Source organism: Polistes dominula, unplaced genomic scaffold (assembly GCF_049000335.1).
Source record: "Polistes dominula isolate Pdom_NZ unplaced genomic scaffold, Pdom_raw_medaka contig_73, whole genome shotgun sequence".
Taxonomy (NCBI): domain Eukaryota; kingdom Metazoa; phylum Arthropoda; class Insecta; order Hymenoptera; family Vespidae; genus Polistes; species Polistes dominula.
This window is the reverse complement of record NW_028300951.1, coordinates 7,094,845-7,112,055: the sequence shown is the minus strand read 5'-3', so window position 1 is coordinate 7,112,055 and position 17,211 is coordinate 7,094,845. Positions and strand designations below refer to the sequence as shown.

Here is a 17,211-nt window from a genome sequence, read left to right as displayed (position 1 = left end):
TATTTTTTTTTATTATCAATTTAAAGTTATGCCAAATGCCATAATTTATTAAGAGCATATCATTAGTGTTTCCAAATCATTTTTATATAACAAGTAGCCTACAACACGACATCTTATAACACGGTTTCCTTTCAAAAAACCTTTATACAACACTGTACTTCTACAGCCGCGGCGAGGCTTGCCGTCTTAAAGATACAGTATTACGGAAAATATTTCTTTACATTTCCATGGCCTTAAAAAAAAAGTTTTTAGCTCATGGCTCTGGGTCTCATACAACACTGTTTCACACAACACGGCATTTTCTAGGACCCTATCTACCGTTTTATAGGAGGGTTACCTGTAATTTATTCTGTTAAATAGAATAAATTTAAGATGTAGATGAGAGGACAATATTAGGAGGAATATTTAAAAAAATTAAAGTACGAGAAACGCGAATTTTAGAGGTCACGCTCAGGGACGAGATCACTGGCGGAATTTTTGATATTTGAGTCAATGAACTTTCAAATTCCTAATGGCAGTTAATAATAAGAATTACAATAATAATAAGTAGAATAAATTTAATTTCATAAAATTTTAGGGAAAAGAATTGTAACACTTTAAACATTAATTCGTAACTAGCAAAATACAATTCTATGTAATTTAAACAAAAAATAGAAAATATTAAAAATAATATTTATATAATACACGTACAGAATACACATTCAATATATTATATAATAATAATAATTATTAATTTTTATTATATAATATATTACGTTAGTTATTGTAATTAGTAATTATAATTAATTACATTGTATTAGAAAAGTAAAAATTTGTAAAGTAAAGAATTTGATTCATTTCACAAGATTAAAATTACGAAATGGTGGTACCATTAATTCTTGAATATAAAAAAAACAAATGAATAATTCGTGTATGTAATTATTAAAAAAAAAATAAATTATAAAATACACGAGACATATATAATAGATGTTTACCCATTAAATAAGACAACTTGACAAATTTTTATAATTACCGATTCGTGGAAGAAAATAAATACAATAGTAGACGGATAGAAACGATTAAATAAATGGATCTATTTATTTAAAAATAAAAGAGAAAGAGAGTTTATTTCTCTTGCACTTATTTACGTGTATCACGTATTTACTCTTGTTGAATATAAAATAGAAGTAACAATAAGTGGGCCTGAGAATAAATTTGATAGGAACAAATAAACCTGGTGGGGAAAGCAGACTCAGGAGGGATTGAGGATAAGTGAGGGTAGGGGAAGGAAGGGAAGAAAGTTGTTGGTTTATGTTGGTAGAAGAGAAGAAGGAAATATTCTTCTTCCTTTACATCATTCATCAGTTATGTCCAGTACTATTTCAAGCGTATACAAGGACACTGCACTATCATAGATGTGTTGTTGTAATAGTTAAAGAAGTATATTTCCTACTATCGTTTGGCATAAATTAATTTTTTTAATTTACATCAATCTATTGAACGAGAAGTAAAAACAAAGTTAAAGTGTTTGTACATAATTAGTATAGTGCGTTATTCGCTCTTTGTTTTCTTCGTTTTTTTTTCGTTTTTTTTCTTTTTCTTTCTATTAATGATTCTGTTCAAAGTTCAATGTATCGCACCAAGGACGGTATTTAAATTATACTTCTTTTTAATTATAGAAAATGACGACTCGGAATAAAGACACTTTTTTAAATTACCGTTGCAATTTTTAATAAAATGTACAGAAAAAGATCGTGAAACAAACTGTTGAAATTAATGAGTTATTGTATAAACTAAGTGTTGTATGTTATTCTTAAAAATAATACAAAATTATAGAAATATTTTCAATACGAATTATGAGGAAGATAATTGATTAGATAACTTTGATGATTATTATTTTCATTTAATAAATTTATTATTTATCATTAAAAAAACAACTGTGGTATTTGTAAACATAAAATATATTTATTAGATACGAGTTATGAATATTATTATTTTTCTAATTATGCAATTATTTATAAAAATATTCAGTGATTGATTATTATTGATAATACCAAGTGCATTTCGACGAAAATATATTCTTTTTTATCGGTGAGAAATAAAAATAGAAAATTCTGAGCGATGAAAGCTAGAAATACGATTTTACTGTTCATTATTCAAATGATTACTGTTACTCAAGGTGCTACTTTCACAGAACTGTTACTAAATATGTTAAAATCCGGTAGGGTAAGTGATATATTTTTCATAATTATATTCAGTTTTAATAAATACTTACTCAAAAGTCACATGCTCTATATTTCATTAATTTGTAAATTTTTTTCTTTTAAAATCATATAATTATGATAAAGATCCAATCGTAATTTAACATATACCAAATATATAAACATATTTTTTTATTGCATTGAAAAAAATAAAAAATATTTGAACAATTTGAAATAATACGTGGTATATATATATATATTCAAATTATAAGAAATACATTTATTAAAGGATAAAAAGAGAAAAGAAAAGATTTTCAGATATTTTAAATACATTCGTAACTTTAATTATTTTTATAATCTCACGTTAAAATTTCGTGATTTCTATTTGATTGCTAGTACATATGTGTTTGTGCGTGCGTATATAAAAATAAATTATAAACGAGCCTGTTTTTATCACTCAAACGAAATTTAACTTTCAAATAAACAAGAGAAAATGTCATTCAAAAAAGAAATCAAAAAGAATATAAAAAAGAATGAAAAGAATAAAATTGAAGCAAATAAAAGATCAGTTAAATAACCAAAGAGATTAAATTTTTGTATTCCTTTTTCATCTTTACATTTTTAATTTCTATTATATAGACATTATTAGACAGACGTGAGAACGACATGAGATAGAATAAATTTAATATTTATTTTCTTTATTATTTTATATATAAAAAAAATTGAAAATAAGTTTTAAAATTTTGTTTTTATTTGCATTTGTATTTTGTATTTTTATTTTTTATTTTTATTTTTTATTATATATTTGTCAAAAATTTTCTATTTACCTCGTATAACTTTTCATAGTCGTCTTCACCGAAATATTAGTATTCAACGGTATTTAAGTTGAAACGGGATGTAGTAAAATGGTAATGAAAGAAAGTAAAAGTCTATACGTGAAATGACTACGTTATTAATTTTATCATAAAGGGGTGTCAATCACAAAAATACTTCACGAAAGTATCTACCAATATGGTCAGAGATATCGAAGAAAATTTTTATCTATCTATATATCTATATATATATACACACACGCACATGGGCATGATTTTGTAACACTTTCTGTCCTATTTATATGTATATTTATTATTTCTTATATATGAGTTAATATATAATAAATGTACAGGTTCGGTATCCAAAGTATTAATCTTCAAAATTTGATTAACTATAAAAATAAAAATAAAATAAGAATAATTTTATCTATTAATATAATTTTAAAAAAATCATTTTTTCTATACTAATAATAATTTGTATTAATATATTAACGAGTATAACATTGTTTTATTTATATTTAATATTTTCTTTTATTTTATTCAAATAAAAAGATCAATGTGTGTAAAAGAAGACAAGAAAATAGATTTAAAATAAAATAATTGTTATTATTTTAACGAATATTTCACGTACATAGACATACACCATACACATTACATTACGAACGTTAGAAATATATCGAAGAAATTGTTTCGTCACTAAATTCTTATGATTCATTTCAAGTAATTTAATCTTCTCACTTTAAAATATTCCTGTCAAAAACGTAATTCACTTTCATATATTCAAGAATAAGAATCTCGTAATTTGAATGCAAACTCATTATCAATTATTTTTTCCATCTTGAGCAAATGAACATAATAACACTCAGGATTTGTAATGACTATTAATTTCTGAATTATTCATCAGGAATTAATTCATGAAAACTTTACATAGTACATGCATATATATATCTATATGTCTAAGTCTAACATAATATATATATATGTCTTATGTTTTTACATTACTCTCTCTTTTTCTTTTTTATTCATATCTTTTTTAGGAAGATTTCAATGTTAACGGTATTATTTATACGATAATTCCCGATGCAGTACGAAGACAACCAAATATACCTGAAACTGTGCCGTTTCCATGCAACACCCGTTTCGGCAGGTTTGATAAAAATAAAATTCATTTAATAAATATTAAATAAATATATAAAATGAAAATTATAAAAATAATATAAAAGATAGGAATATTAATTCATATTTTTTTTTAATTAGATCACCATACATACCGAACAGTGTTCATAAGTTAAGACCAGGTGACATTGATGTTATTGGTGGTCTCGGTGATTCATTGGTAGCTGGAAATGGTGCTTTAGAAGAATTTGCTATTGGAACATTTATCGAAGCACGTGGTGTCAGTTGGTGTGCTGGTGGCCAAGACAATTGGCGAAAAATTTTAACCATACCAAATTTATTAAAGGTAAATGGTTATTTTTATTTGTAAACGATGAATTATTAATCGATAATATAATCCATTCTCATAATTATTATAAAAAATTGGTTTTTTTCTATTTTATTAATATTATTAAATTAAATGATTAAATAAATCAGATTTATCAATGATTCTTATAAAAATATACGTATGTTAAATGTTTCTTTTTTTTTTTTAATGATCACAGGTATTCAATCCAAATTTAACGGGATATTCGACAGGTACTGGTGAATTGATTTCCTCAAAATCAAAATTAAATGTCGCATATCCAGTAGCAGCTACCGAAGATGCATTAGAACAAGCAAAAATACTCATTCACAGAATAAGAAATGATCCTAAAATTCATTTTACCAAACATTGGAAGGTAATGATTAAACATTATTTTAACGTATAATAAAATGTATGAATAGTAACCAAGAAAAAAATTGATTATTTTTATAGTTGATCACAATTCTCTTCGGTGCAAATGACATTTGTTCGGCTCAGTGTTACAGCCCTGAACAATTTTCACCGTTACGTCATGCTTACCATTTAAAAAAAGTTTTAGATTACCTTAAAGCGGCATTACCTCGTACTATCGTTAACCTTATTCCTACTATAGGTAGGATATAACAATATAAATCTAACATAAGTAATTAATCATCACATAAGATAATAGACAAATTTATTATCCCATGAAATATTTTACAGTATTATTAATCAAAAAATGCTATATCATTGTTTTTTCATCTGTAAGATCATTAATATTAACCATTATCTTAATTTATGTAATATGTACAGATGTTACAGTATCTCTTCGAGTAAAAAAAAGTGTTATGTGTACTATTTTACATCCACTTTATTGTACTTGTATGCATCGAGGATCTCAATTGCAGAAGAAATTGTCAAGGTTGTCAATGATGTACCAAAAAACGGTTGAATCTTTAATCAATTCTGGAAGGTATAATTAATTTCTTTTTTTAAATATTATAATATAATAATATAATATAAATAAATAAAAATTATAATATAAATATTTTGTCGATAGATATGATCATTCGGATGAATTTACAGTGGTATTGCAACCATTTATAAAATTATTTAATTCACCAAATGCTGATCCGAGTAGAGCAGAACCAATCGATAATAATTTAGTCACATACGATTGTTTTCACTTTAGTCAAAGAGGCCATGCACTTGGTAAAGAATTTTAGTCATTCATTAATATCGGATGTTTCTCTTTTAAAAGATTTATTTATTTTACTTTTGTAATATTCTTCTCTTATAAATGTTGTATGCAAAGTAACCATATAAACCTTAAATATCTAGTATGTCATTGCTATTTTTAGAAATATGAATGCATTTCTTGTCAAGTAGACAAAAAATTGGTTAGTATAGAAAATGCAATAATAAGACAATATATATAGAACAAATTTTTGAATAAATATATAAGGATTAAATAAAGGTCAACTAGATCTTTTTTGTTTTTCTTAATGGAATCATTTCTTTGTTGTTGATTATACCGAACTTTGATCAAATTTCTGATTACATTCTATACAAAGGATCAATTTATTATATAATTATCTTGAGAAAGGAAATCTTTCATATAAATTTTTTCTACGAAAGATGTATAAAGGGTTGTATACTGTAAGGAGTAAACATTTTATATAATCAATGGTCGGTAATAATAATTTTTAAAGACGTGTCAAGTTAATATCACTTGTTAATAACAATATTAAAAAGATAAAACCTGTAATACATGATTTATATTACATGATTATATGAATGAATTGAGTTTTAATGAAAAGCACATATACATATATATGTGCAGGGTATCCCATATAACTGTATTCATGATTTTTCAAGTACTTGCAATAATCTGACAAAAAAAATAATTTAAATAAAAGTTGATATTTTTGACTGACTATAAATTGCAATAAAAAAAAGTTTAAAAGAATTTTTTTTTATGTTTTTTAAGGCTACTTTTATTTTTTTTTTAATGTGGCAGCCTATATTTTGAACCTTACAGTATTACAGCCAGTATTAATACAAATTTGACGAACTAGTATGCCATGACCTTTAGATGATTCAAACATTTAGTTTTTTATCGGCACCAAGCGAAAAAAATGTTGATGAAACGTACGGACTTCAAAGTGTTAATAGAAATTTTTTCTTTATTGTAAATAATCAACAGTTCTAGTTTTTAGTAAAAAAATTAGTCAATGTTTTTGAATAAAATATACTTTCGAGTATTTTAATAAATTTTAATAGTAAATACAAGTTATTATCGCCTATTTCTATTTATTATTTTGTTTTCAAGGCCACTATACTACAAGGCCACTATTCTATTATAAGGTCCAAAATATAGGCTGTAATTTAAAAAAAATAAAGATATTTAAAAAAATATTTGTTAAAACTTTCTTTTTATTGCAATTTATAGTCAGTCAAAAATAGTAACTTTTGTTTGAATTATTTTTTTGTCAGATTATCGCAAGTACTAGAAAAATCGTGAATACAGTTATATGGAATACCCTTTCTTTATATATATTACTTTGCGTACTATCAGGGCATTTTATTTTTCATTAATACAAGAAATTTCTATATGATATTGTATAATAATAACAATAATACCGAATATTATATTGCATAGATATAATAATTTTGAAATAACCATTGTGATTTATTTTTGACTAGCTGCTAATCTTCATTGGAATAATATGTTTGAACCAGTTGGAAATAAAACAGAGTATGGATTATCAAGAATATTAGAAAAGATTAATTGTCCAACAGAAAGAGCACCCTATATATTCACAAATGTAAACTCAATGATGTATAAACAAACAGGATATCAAGATGGAATTATGCCTAGATGACGAAAATATATAAAATCTATTTTACATATGTATTTTAGAATAAATTACGAAACTCTTAAGCGAAGTATTACAAAATGAACATTAATAAAACTTCCATGTATAATTGTATAAATTAAAATGAAAACTTATAACTTAATAATGTGAGAATATTTTTGGTAAATGAATGTGATATTAAAAATATACTTTCAATAATAATTGTTGTATATTCTCTAAATAAATTATTAAAATATTTTTCCCCCAGTCTATAAACCATGAAAATATATCAACTGAAAATAAAATATTATAATATTTACTTTCAGTCACATTTTATAAATATATTGATATTTACAATATTCTATAGACTCTTGGGAATAATATAAAACAATAAAAGTTAATAAAAAATGTGCTTAGAAATATATTAATGAATGTATCCATCAAGAAATTCCCTGTATATATATATTATGAAAGAAATTTAAACGCAATCCTCGAATCCAGATTTTAACATCTTTTTCAATTTCTATTAAAAATTTAGATTTTCTTGTAGTCATTTTGAAATTGACCACCCGGTCAATAATAGTATTAAAATTGTTTTCTCTCGTTTCAAAAATCTGAGAAATGTAACAGGAGAGCATGATGATACAGGAGATACAAGTATTGGCACGAAAAATAATATGTGTTATAACTACCTGAAGCACTCATTGGTCGGTAAAAAAATTTGAGATCCGATGGTAACCTACCATAAGCACTTACCGATCATGTCGGAATATAACTTCTGGCACCATCTACTGGCGGCATTTATTCCTGAATCTTACCGACGGGACTAAGCTGTTAAACAGTAAGAAAAAAAAACTCTCAGTACGTTTTTTATCTGATAGATAGCGAAACATGTTAATCTAATCGGTAATATTTAATAATAAACGCCACCACTAGATGGTGCTAAAAGTTATACTGCTGACATGATTGGTAAGTGCTTATGGTAAGTTACCATCGAATCTTTATTAGTCGATAAGTCCTTATGATAAGTCTTCGAATTAGTTATGTATTTTGTATTATTTCATGGACTACTACAAGGGGGAAAAATTTGAAAAAAATCTGAAGTTTACACTTCTGAGCCTCTCCTGGTAAGCATATATTTTATTAACTTTTATTGTTTTATATTCTTCTTGAAGGTCTATAAAATATTTTCTATGTCAAAATATTTATAAATTGTGACTGAAAATAAAAAAATATTAAATCTTTATTTGATTTATTTTCAAATTAGATATTGAACCATTAAGTATGTAATGTTTGATTTTATTATAAAAGTAATTGATGTAATGGGTCGTTTCATATTTATCGTTAGTGATACAACGATATGTTTTTTCCCGTGGAATAAAAAAAAATGAAGAAAAGAAAAAAACGACTGGATGATATGTTTATTTACAAAAGTATGAAACTGTAATCTCATTTTCTTCAAAAACTGTTGCATAAAAAATTACGATCTTGTATAATATAATCGATGAAGAAGTATTACGTCTTTATTCATAGTTCTTATAAATTATTACAAAGCTAGAATCATGATCGGTGAGATATCATTATTCCAAATGATTTAAAAAAAAAAAAAAAAGAAAAGGAAATGAACGTCTGAACATCAATGAATAATCTTCGATAGTTCTCGAAGCATTCTAAATTAATGATAAGATTTTCTTTTGCAATTAAAAATCCATTTTTTTTTTTTGAACTAGATTATGCTTGTAAAAGATTATATAAAGAAAGGGAGAAGAAAAAAAGAAGAACACATATGACGAGCTAATTTAGATTGTACGATTAAAATAATGCGTCTGTAGGAAAATCAATTAGATTTATAGTGACAAATTTCAAATGAGTTAATTTTATTATTGAATTATTATAGTTATTGGGACACATATCTAATAGAATTACTCATAAGTTTTACGTAATAGACGAATCATTTTATCGCAGATATCGAACATAACTTTCACATACGTATATTAGCGAGCATTTAATCAAATGACATTAAAAATTATATTAAAATAAATTATTTATAGCATTAACCACACACGAGAGAGTCCGAGAGTTTTTTCTTACTTCTAAATTCTATATTATTATGTTCAATCTTTTTGTTTCTATGTTTTATTTTTTGATTAATTTTTTTCGTATATTTTGATAATCATATATCGAAATTTTTGAATCTTTGAATAATTATTGATTTGAATTACATCAAACGACCTTGAGCATATGTTCGCATATGGTTTATCAAAAATTATTCAATAAAGTATTTTTTAAAAATTCATTACTTTATTTTATAATTCTCGGTCGGAATGTATTTGGCAGGAAACATTGATTTTTTATTGTTTCTTTCCTCCCCTCTTTTCTTTCTCCTTATTGTTAATTAATTATTATTTTTTATTTTCGTCGTTAATTGAACATTTCATTGTCTTTGATATTTCTTATAGTTATAAATATATCTTAATTTATCATTCGATTTTTTTTAAATGAACGAACTATCATTCTGCGAAAATAATTTGTTCTTTATCTTCAACAAAAAATTGTTTAATCGCCAGTCATTGCACTGTATTATCATCGTCAAAACATAACTAACGATTCGTTAATAATATAACATGTAAAAGTATATACTTACGATAATAATAAGGGGAGTAAATTAAAAAAAGAGAAAAATAAATGGTTTGTCATTAAATTGCAATCTAGACGAACGAAAAAAATAAAATAAAAAGAAAAAAAGGAAAGGAAAGAAAAGAAACTAACATAAGTATTTATTGTTAATAAAAATGTTTTTAATTTTTTTACTATATTTTACGACAATTTTTTGATCAAACATATTTATACGTTTTTTTTTTTTTAAATAATTATAGAAATAATAATAAAAAATTGTTAATATCTATAATAGAAAAATTTGACTGAAACAATTATAATATACATTATAATAAATGTTTATAAGAACAATTAGATAAATTGTTTTAATTCTTTAAATATAATTTTGTAAATAAAATTGTAATGTATGTCACGAGACAGAGACGAGATATATCTATCGAGATATTATCTCGAGATAATATCACGATATTAGCAATGAGAATGACAAGAAAGATTCAACTTTTCCATTTTTTTGTAGAGTTGTTTTTCTTATTATAGTCTAGCATTATAATTGATCCAGAACGAGTAGCATAATTTTGTTCGCACAACATTATTAACGAACATCTACGACAGAAGAACGCAGTCTCGTGTAAAGGAACAAAAAAGAAAAAGATAAAATAGAAAAAACGCAAATACGAATAAATTCGAATAGGTATGAGTTATTTTTCTTATTTATATAGAAATAAAAAAAGATAGAAGAGAAAAAGAAGAAAAATAACGTGTGAAAAAAAAATTAGAAAACAAGATAGAGGTAAGAAAAAAAACCTCAATGTTTAATCAGAAAAGTGCATCATATAAATAATATAAGCTTGCACCATAAACAATATTGTCACTAATAGTACAAATTTATTGTCTACGAAGAATCATAATTATTGTCATTTATACAGACGTTATACAAAAAAAAGTATACAAAAAATGTGATAAATGGTAAAGAATTTATATTAGAACATGATAAATTAATAAAAAAGAGATGTATGGAAGATCAAATTATTATTATTATTCGATTTTTCATGTTATGTAAATGTACAATCATTTATTATATATAAATATAATTTATGCGTTTGTTCATTTTTTTATATACGTGTTTTATATATACATGTACAGAATAGAGGCGGAAAGTTTTGGTTTTTTTTACGAATATGAAAGAGTAAAACAAATTGATCAAATATACATCATATATTTATTATTAGATTAAAAAAAAATATATATATATATATATATATATATATATATATATATATATAATATATATATAATTTAAATATACGTATGATTAATGTACAACATATAACTGTTGTACAAAATCGAATTATATATTATAATATATTCAATTTAAATATCAGCAAATTTCTCAATAAGTTATTTAAAAAGAAATCTCTAATATATGTATTTTATTTCTTATCTTTTTTTTTTTTTTAAAGATATTTTGAGATATATACTTACACGTATGTCAAATTCGCATAAACTAATCCTCGATTTTAAAAGATTATTTAAATATAAACAAAAAAATAAATATTTATTAAATAATAAAATATTACGAAAAGGTTTGAAACTAAAAATAACAGGACGAAATCCTAACACAAAGAAGAAGAAAACATTAAGAAATAAATACACTCAATTCTTTTATTAAAAGTAGTTCAATTTATTCACTTAAATATTGTATCTATGATTTATAAAAGTATCATGTTCTATAATTATTTTCAACAATTATTAAGTAAATTTTCATTCAAGATTTAATAGAATATATAATATATAGGATGTTTCATTTAAATCGATCCGCTTAATCTATATAATCTATAATAATATAATATTAAATATATATTTCTATATATTTATTATGTATTTATACACATAACTTTAAAAATAGAAAAAAATATATAATATAAAAAAATGGATAGTTAATTGTTGCAATTTTTGTACAGTGTAATATCCAAAAATTATTTTAAGAATATCGTACTAAAATATATATATAATATAAAAATAATATAAAGATATAAAAGAATAATATAAAGATATATATATATATATAATATAAATTATTGTTCATTGTAACAATTCAAGCATTAAATAGTGTTTGCTTATATTTTTTCATTGAACTGCATACACACACGCTTCGATCGTTTTTCATAGCACCATTGATGTGTAAACTTTTGCTTACTAGACTTATAATCAATGTTTTATTATATACTCTCCTTTCCTATACATACATACGTATATGTATTACATATACACAAGCTCATACATATTGGTTTTCTTTTATAAAATATTCCTATACGTAAGGGATGATAGATTCTACAAAGAAGAAGAAGTAGAAGATTAAAAAGAAGCACATAAGTCGATCGACCTTCTCATATACTTTTTTTTTATATACTACACTCATACATAAATAAATAAATAGAACTCCATTCTTACACGTGCGTCATATGAATATAGTTCTCCTATATCATTAATTTTGTTGGAGATAACATAACACGTATTATTCAGTATATTGATCTATGTGAATATTAAAAAAAAAGGAAAATAAAAGAAGTTAGAAAAAAGAATCGTGATATTGCGTGTTAAACGTGCAAATAATTCAACTGGGAGGGCCATACCTCGGAAATCGATATGATTTCTTTAGACGATTTTATTATCTCGTATAATATATACATATATGTATATATTTATACTTGCAATGATAAATTTATTAAAATTGAAATATTTTATTTCATATTCATACATACCTAATATATATATATATATATCACTTGATGATAATTTTATTAAATACACGTATATATAATTTCTATTTATAATGAATATTCGAAACTATAATGTAATTTTTACACACTAACATACACACACAGACATACACATATATATATATATATATATATATATATATATATATATATATTCTTTCCTGTCATCAAGCAAATTTATATCACGTATAATGAATTAATTAAATTATTTTATAAATATATAATGATTTTACACACAAAAATGTGTAAAATATCGGGTTCTTCGAACGTTAATTTCACTATTGGATATATATGTACATAATATGCGTATATAAAGAAAAAGAAGAGACATATTGGATTGGAAAGAATACACATATTAAATAAAAGTTGATTATCGCGGTTATTCTTATCATCATTAAGTTTAGTGATAGAACACGTCGCATATGATATATTATGGTTGAAAATAAAACCACACATGTGTATGTGTATAACTTATTAAATAAATCAGGTATAAAAATTTATCAAAGATATTACGTTGGATATGTGTTAGACTAATTACGAGCTCTCGACCCTATCGATTTTATCGTCGACGTTGTTGTATAGTCGTTGGTATTATTACGTCGAAACAACTCGTGCAAGGAACGAAAGTTCTTATTACAGCAGAAAACATGCATGCATATATGTATATATATACATATATTTATATAATTTTTTTTTTTTTCAAGGGTTTAGATAATATTCTTTGTACTTTAAATATATATATATATATATATATATATATATATATATATATATATATATATATATATATATTTGCGTATTATTCTGAAGAAAGTACATTATTATTCTAATGTATAATGAGTTGAGATTACTACGAAAATGAAAGTAAATTTCAAAAATATGCTATAATGATTAATTTATTTACATTTGATAAGTGTCAATGAACTTGCTGCTGTGTTTTTTTTTTTTTTTTAATTTATTCTAGATTATATTCATTTTTATTTAATACTTTTTTTTATATATACGTTTCCCTATTTATTTTGTCGGTCAATAAACGAGGGACAGGATCAAATAGAGGGGAATTTTAATTGAACGCTTTGTTTTTGTTTTTATTTTATTTATTTTATTTTTATTTTTATTTTTATTTTCCTTTTTTTTTTTTTTTGCAAATCAATTGTATTCAATTTAAAGTACAAAAGTATATGTAATAATAAATGATGTATTTAATAAATAAAAAGATATATACGCATAAATGTGAACGAATAGTTGAATGTGAAAAATAACAAAACAATAAAAAAAAACAGAGAAAAGAAAAGAAAAAAAGAAAAAAAAATGGTGACAAAGAAAACTTGACAACTAATACTGCCTCTTGACTAGTAAACTTATATATCATAAATAAAAAAAAATAAATTCTTCGAATATTTATCAATGATACATGATGTATGTATGATATATGTAGGTATGTATATGTATGATAATATAATCATTACAATAGCATATAATATCCTTTTTTTTTGGTTACAATTAATTAGATTTTATAGTACAATAAGAAATGATTTATAATATGGCACGAAGAATATAATGAGGCTTAACAAATATTCATAAATAAACGTGAATATAACGTGCGTGATTTAATTAAATAATGAAAAAGAAATTCATTTCGAATTAAATATGGAAAACAAACGAATGAAATTTGATCGAAGATCGATCCTAATTCGATTCTCATTTCGTTGTTTACAATATCTTCATCTTCATCTTTATCTTCATCTTTATCTTCATCTTAATCTTCATCTTATAATCTTTATCTTCATCTTAATCTTCATCTTATAATCTTCATTTTCGTTATTTATCTTCATCCTCTTAATAGCAAAATATTCCTGAGATTCCAAATAGAAGTATTAAAAATAAAAATTGATCTTCTTTTTCTTCCACGAGATTGGTTCATTCCATTTCGTTCATATCCAAGGATTATTGCCGGTTATAAGCAAAAAAAAATCGTGTACGAGATCGATACATCATCATTCTCGATTCGCATCGATCCTTTCAAAACATTTTCTTCGAGATTCGATAGAAAATTAAAATTATACGAAAGAAGCGAGCGAAAGTAAGATTTTTAGAAACAGAGAGAGAGAGAGAGAGAGATTAATTCCGACAGCAAAAAAAGAGAAACGTTTAATATATCGAGTGAACGAACGCTTAACGATCTTTCTTCTCGATCTCTCGATCATCTTCGTTCACTTTCTACCCCATTGAAGAATCCCTCTGTGCGAATGATTAGATCCGTTCCAAGATATGCTGCTACTTTTGCTGCTATTACTGCTAGAACTCGAAACACTTTCTGATCTTCTAATTGGTTTCCTCGTTGGGTCCAATAAACGATCTAAGACTTGTCTGATGGTACTGTGTTTACGATTGAACGGATTGGTATACATATTGTTGTTTCTTCAAATTTATCTTCAATAAGAAGAAAAATATTGACCGTAAGTGGCCTTTTTCAATTTTCCTTATCTTCTTCTTCTTCTTTTTATTTTTCTTTCTCTTTTGCAAGAGAAGAAAATTGTCGTGATTGTTAATAAATTCACAAAACTTGTCACTCGTTCAAAATTGTTAACAATTCGGGTGGTTGTAGTGGGGGTAGATTTTGAATAACTACCGAACGCACTGTAGAACGATAGTTATTAGGATAATTGTAGTTATATAGATATATTTATATATTTATTTAAATATTATGTTTATAAACTTTAAAGAAGATTTAATATTGCACACAATGTTCACAACTGAACGTCGCTCTTACTCTTTAGCGAATAAATGCCGGGACGTAGTGGCGTCGGTTTTATAGAGGAAACCAGCTCGATGACCTTCGGACGTCTTCGTTCAACATCGAGTTGCCTTCGGAGTTGCTACTGACCATCTAAAAGGATTTACCTTAACAGGTGCATCTTTACTTGTGGTGTACTTTATCACACGAATGCTTTTCGATCCTAATCCTTTTATTCTTTTATTATTTTGATTAATTTTTATTTTCATATTGTTTATTTATCATTTCTATTCCAGACACTTGGTTACGAGAAAATGATACGATTTATTTTTTAATTTTTTATTTTTTTATATTATTTTTACTTACCCCCCGTAAAACTGATAGATTATTATGCTATCGAATTGGCATTCGAATAATTTTTATTATTAAAATTTACGAATAAAATATTTCTTTACTGTGGGATTGTTAAGCGTGATTTTTTGTAATAATATAAAAGATATAAGTGAAATAGGAATGCGAATGGAATGGGAAGATGAAACTTAATGAAGAACTGGTAATAAATGAAAAAAATCCCCAAAATATAAAACGTCAAGAATCATCCTTAAAAAAAGAGAAATAAAGAAAAAGAAAAAAAAGGAACGAAATTATAAAAATCCCGTTTCAAGATTTTTCTCTTCCTCAATGATAATCGTTCGAATACCCATTTATAAAAAGCAGATATTAACAACTGAAAAAAAAGAATAACATAACATAAAGAGTAATGTGTGTATAAAAAAAATATCCTTTTCGAAATTCATTTTAATAGAAAATTAGAATATTTTTGATTTTTTTTCCCGCCCACGGGCTATTTTCATTAATACACGAATAAAAATCGATAAGAAAATTTCTCTTTACCGTTACATGCATTCGAATTTTAATTTCTTGAAATAAATAGTGTAAACGTGAATCATTTAAATTGTCAAAATTATAATAAAACAATTCACAGTATATAATCAATAATAAATAAAATTATTCAACCTCGAAACACACACACACACACAAGGTAATAATAATTCAAAAATAATTATAACAATAATAATGGATAATAACAAAATTCGCATTTAAAATGATTAACTCTTCTAGTAAATTATTTAAAAAAAAAAGAAAAAAAAATAAGAAAATCAACGTGTTTATGTCAAATCATTCTTTCGACACTTAACAAATTTCTATTTGAAAAAGAATATTTTTTCAATAATTACTTTTAATTTCAATAAATGATATCAATTTTTCTAATTGTTGAATTACAAATGACACGAGAGAGACAACACCACGTGTAATTTTATCAATTTTATCTACGTCTCGTTTCACGGAGTCAATTTGATAAATGACTCGTTGAAACAATAGGAAAGATACTTTGAAGAAAAGAAAAAAAAGAAATTAAAGGAAGAAATAAAAAAGCGAAAGAATATCAAAGAAAATTCTAGAGAGATTATAAGAACAGTAATAAATTTTCCTTCAACCATTAATGTTATTTCTTATTGACGATTCCTTCTTCTTCAATCGTAAAAAAAATATTTGAAGTCACAAGAAAACTATAAACAACGAATACATTGTATGACGTATGAATATATTATAAACGGGAAAATACCGACGTGTGTCTCACAGACACTTGGTAAACAGAGTGCATTTGAAAATCAATCTCATACGAGGTCCAAACTCCGATGGTACAGGTGCTAAGGTTAACGATTTTATTTCTCTCACTCTTTCCCATTCATATTCATTCACACACTCATTCAATCACATATACA

At 24.5% G+C, this 17,211-nt stretch overlaps 1 protein-coding gene across 1 annotated transcript; it reads left to right on the top strand.

Annotated features, from left to right (window-relative positions):
* The first annotated feature begins 123 nt into the window (after positions 1–123).
* Positions 124–7,543, top strand: LOC107069146 (phospholipase B1, membrane-associated). Its single transcript, XM_015326178.2, has 8 exons — positions 124–2,205; positions 4,030–4,139; positions 4,250–4,454; positions 4,654–4,830; positions 4,908–5,067; positions 5,247–5,406; positions 5,494–5,645; positions 7,140–7,543. Exons 1-8 carry the CDS (start codon positions 2,101–2,103, stop codon positions 7,316–7,318), a joined length of 1,248 nt encoding a protein of 415 aa, XP_015181664.1. The 5' UTR covers positions 124–2,100; the 3' UTR covers positions 7,319–7,543.
* The last annotated feature ends 9,668 nt before the right edge of the window (positions 7,544–17,211 follow it).

Bases quoted from the DNA above. Each gene is read 5' to 3' on its own strand.
- LOC107069146 (XM_015326178.2), top strand. From the start codon at position 2,101: ATGAAAGCTAGAAATACGATTTTACTGTTCATTATTCAAATGATTACT. The intron at 4,455-4,653 runs GTAAATGGTTAT...TAATGATCACAG, and splicing joins CCATACCAAATTTATTAAAG to GTATTCAATCCAAATTTAAC. The intron at 5,646-7,139 runs GTAAAGAATTTT...ATTTTTGACTAG, and splicing joins TCAAAGAGGCCATGCACTTG to CTGCTAATCTTCATTGGAAT.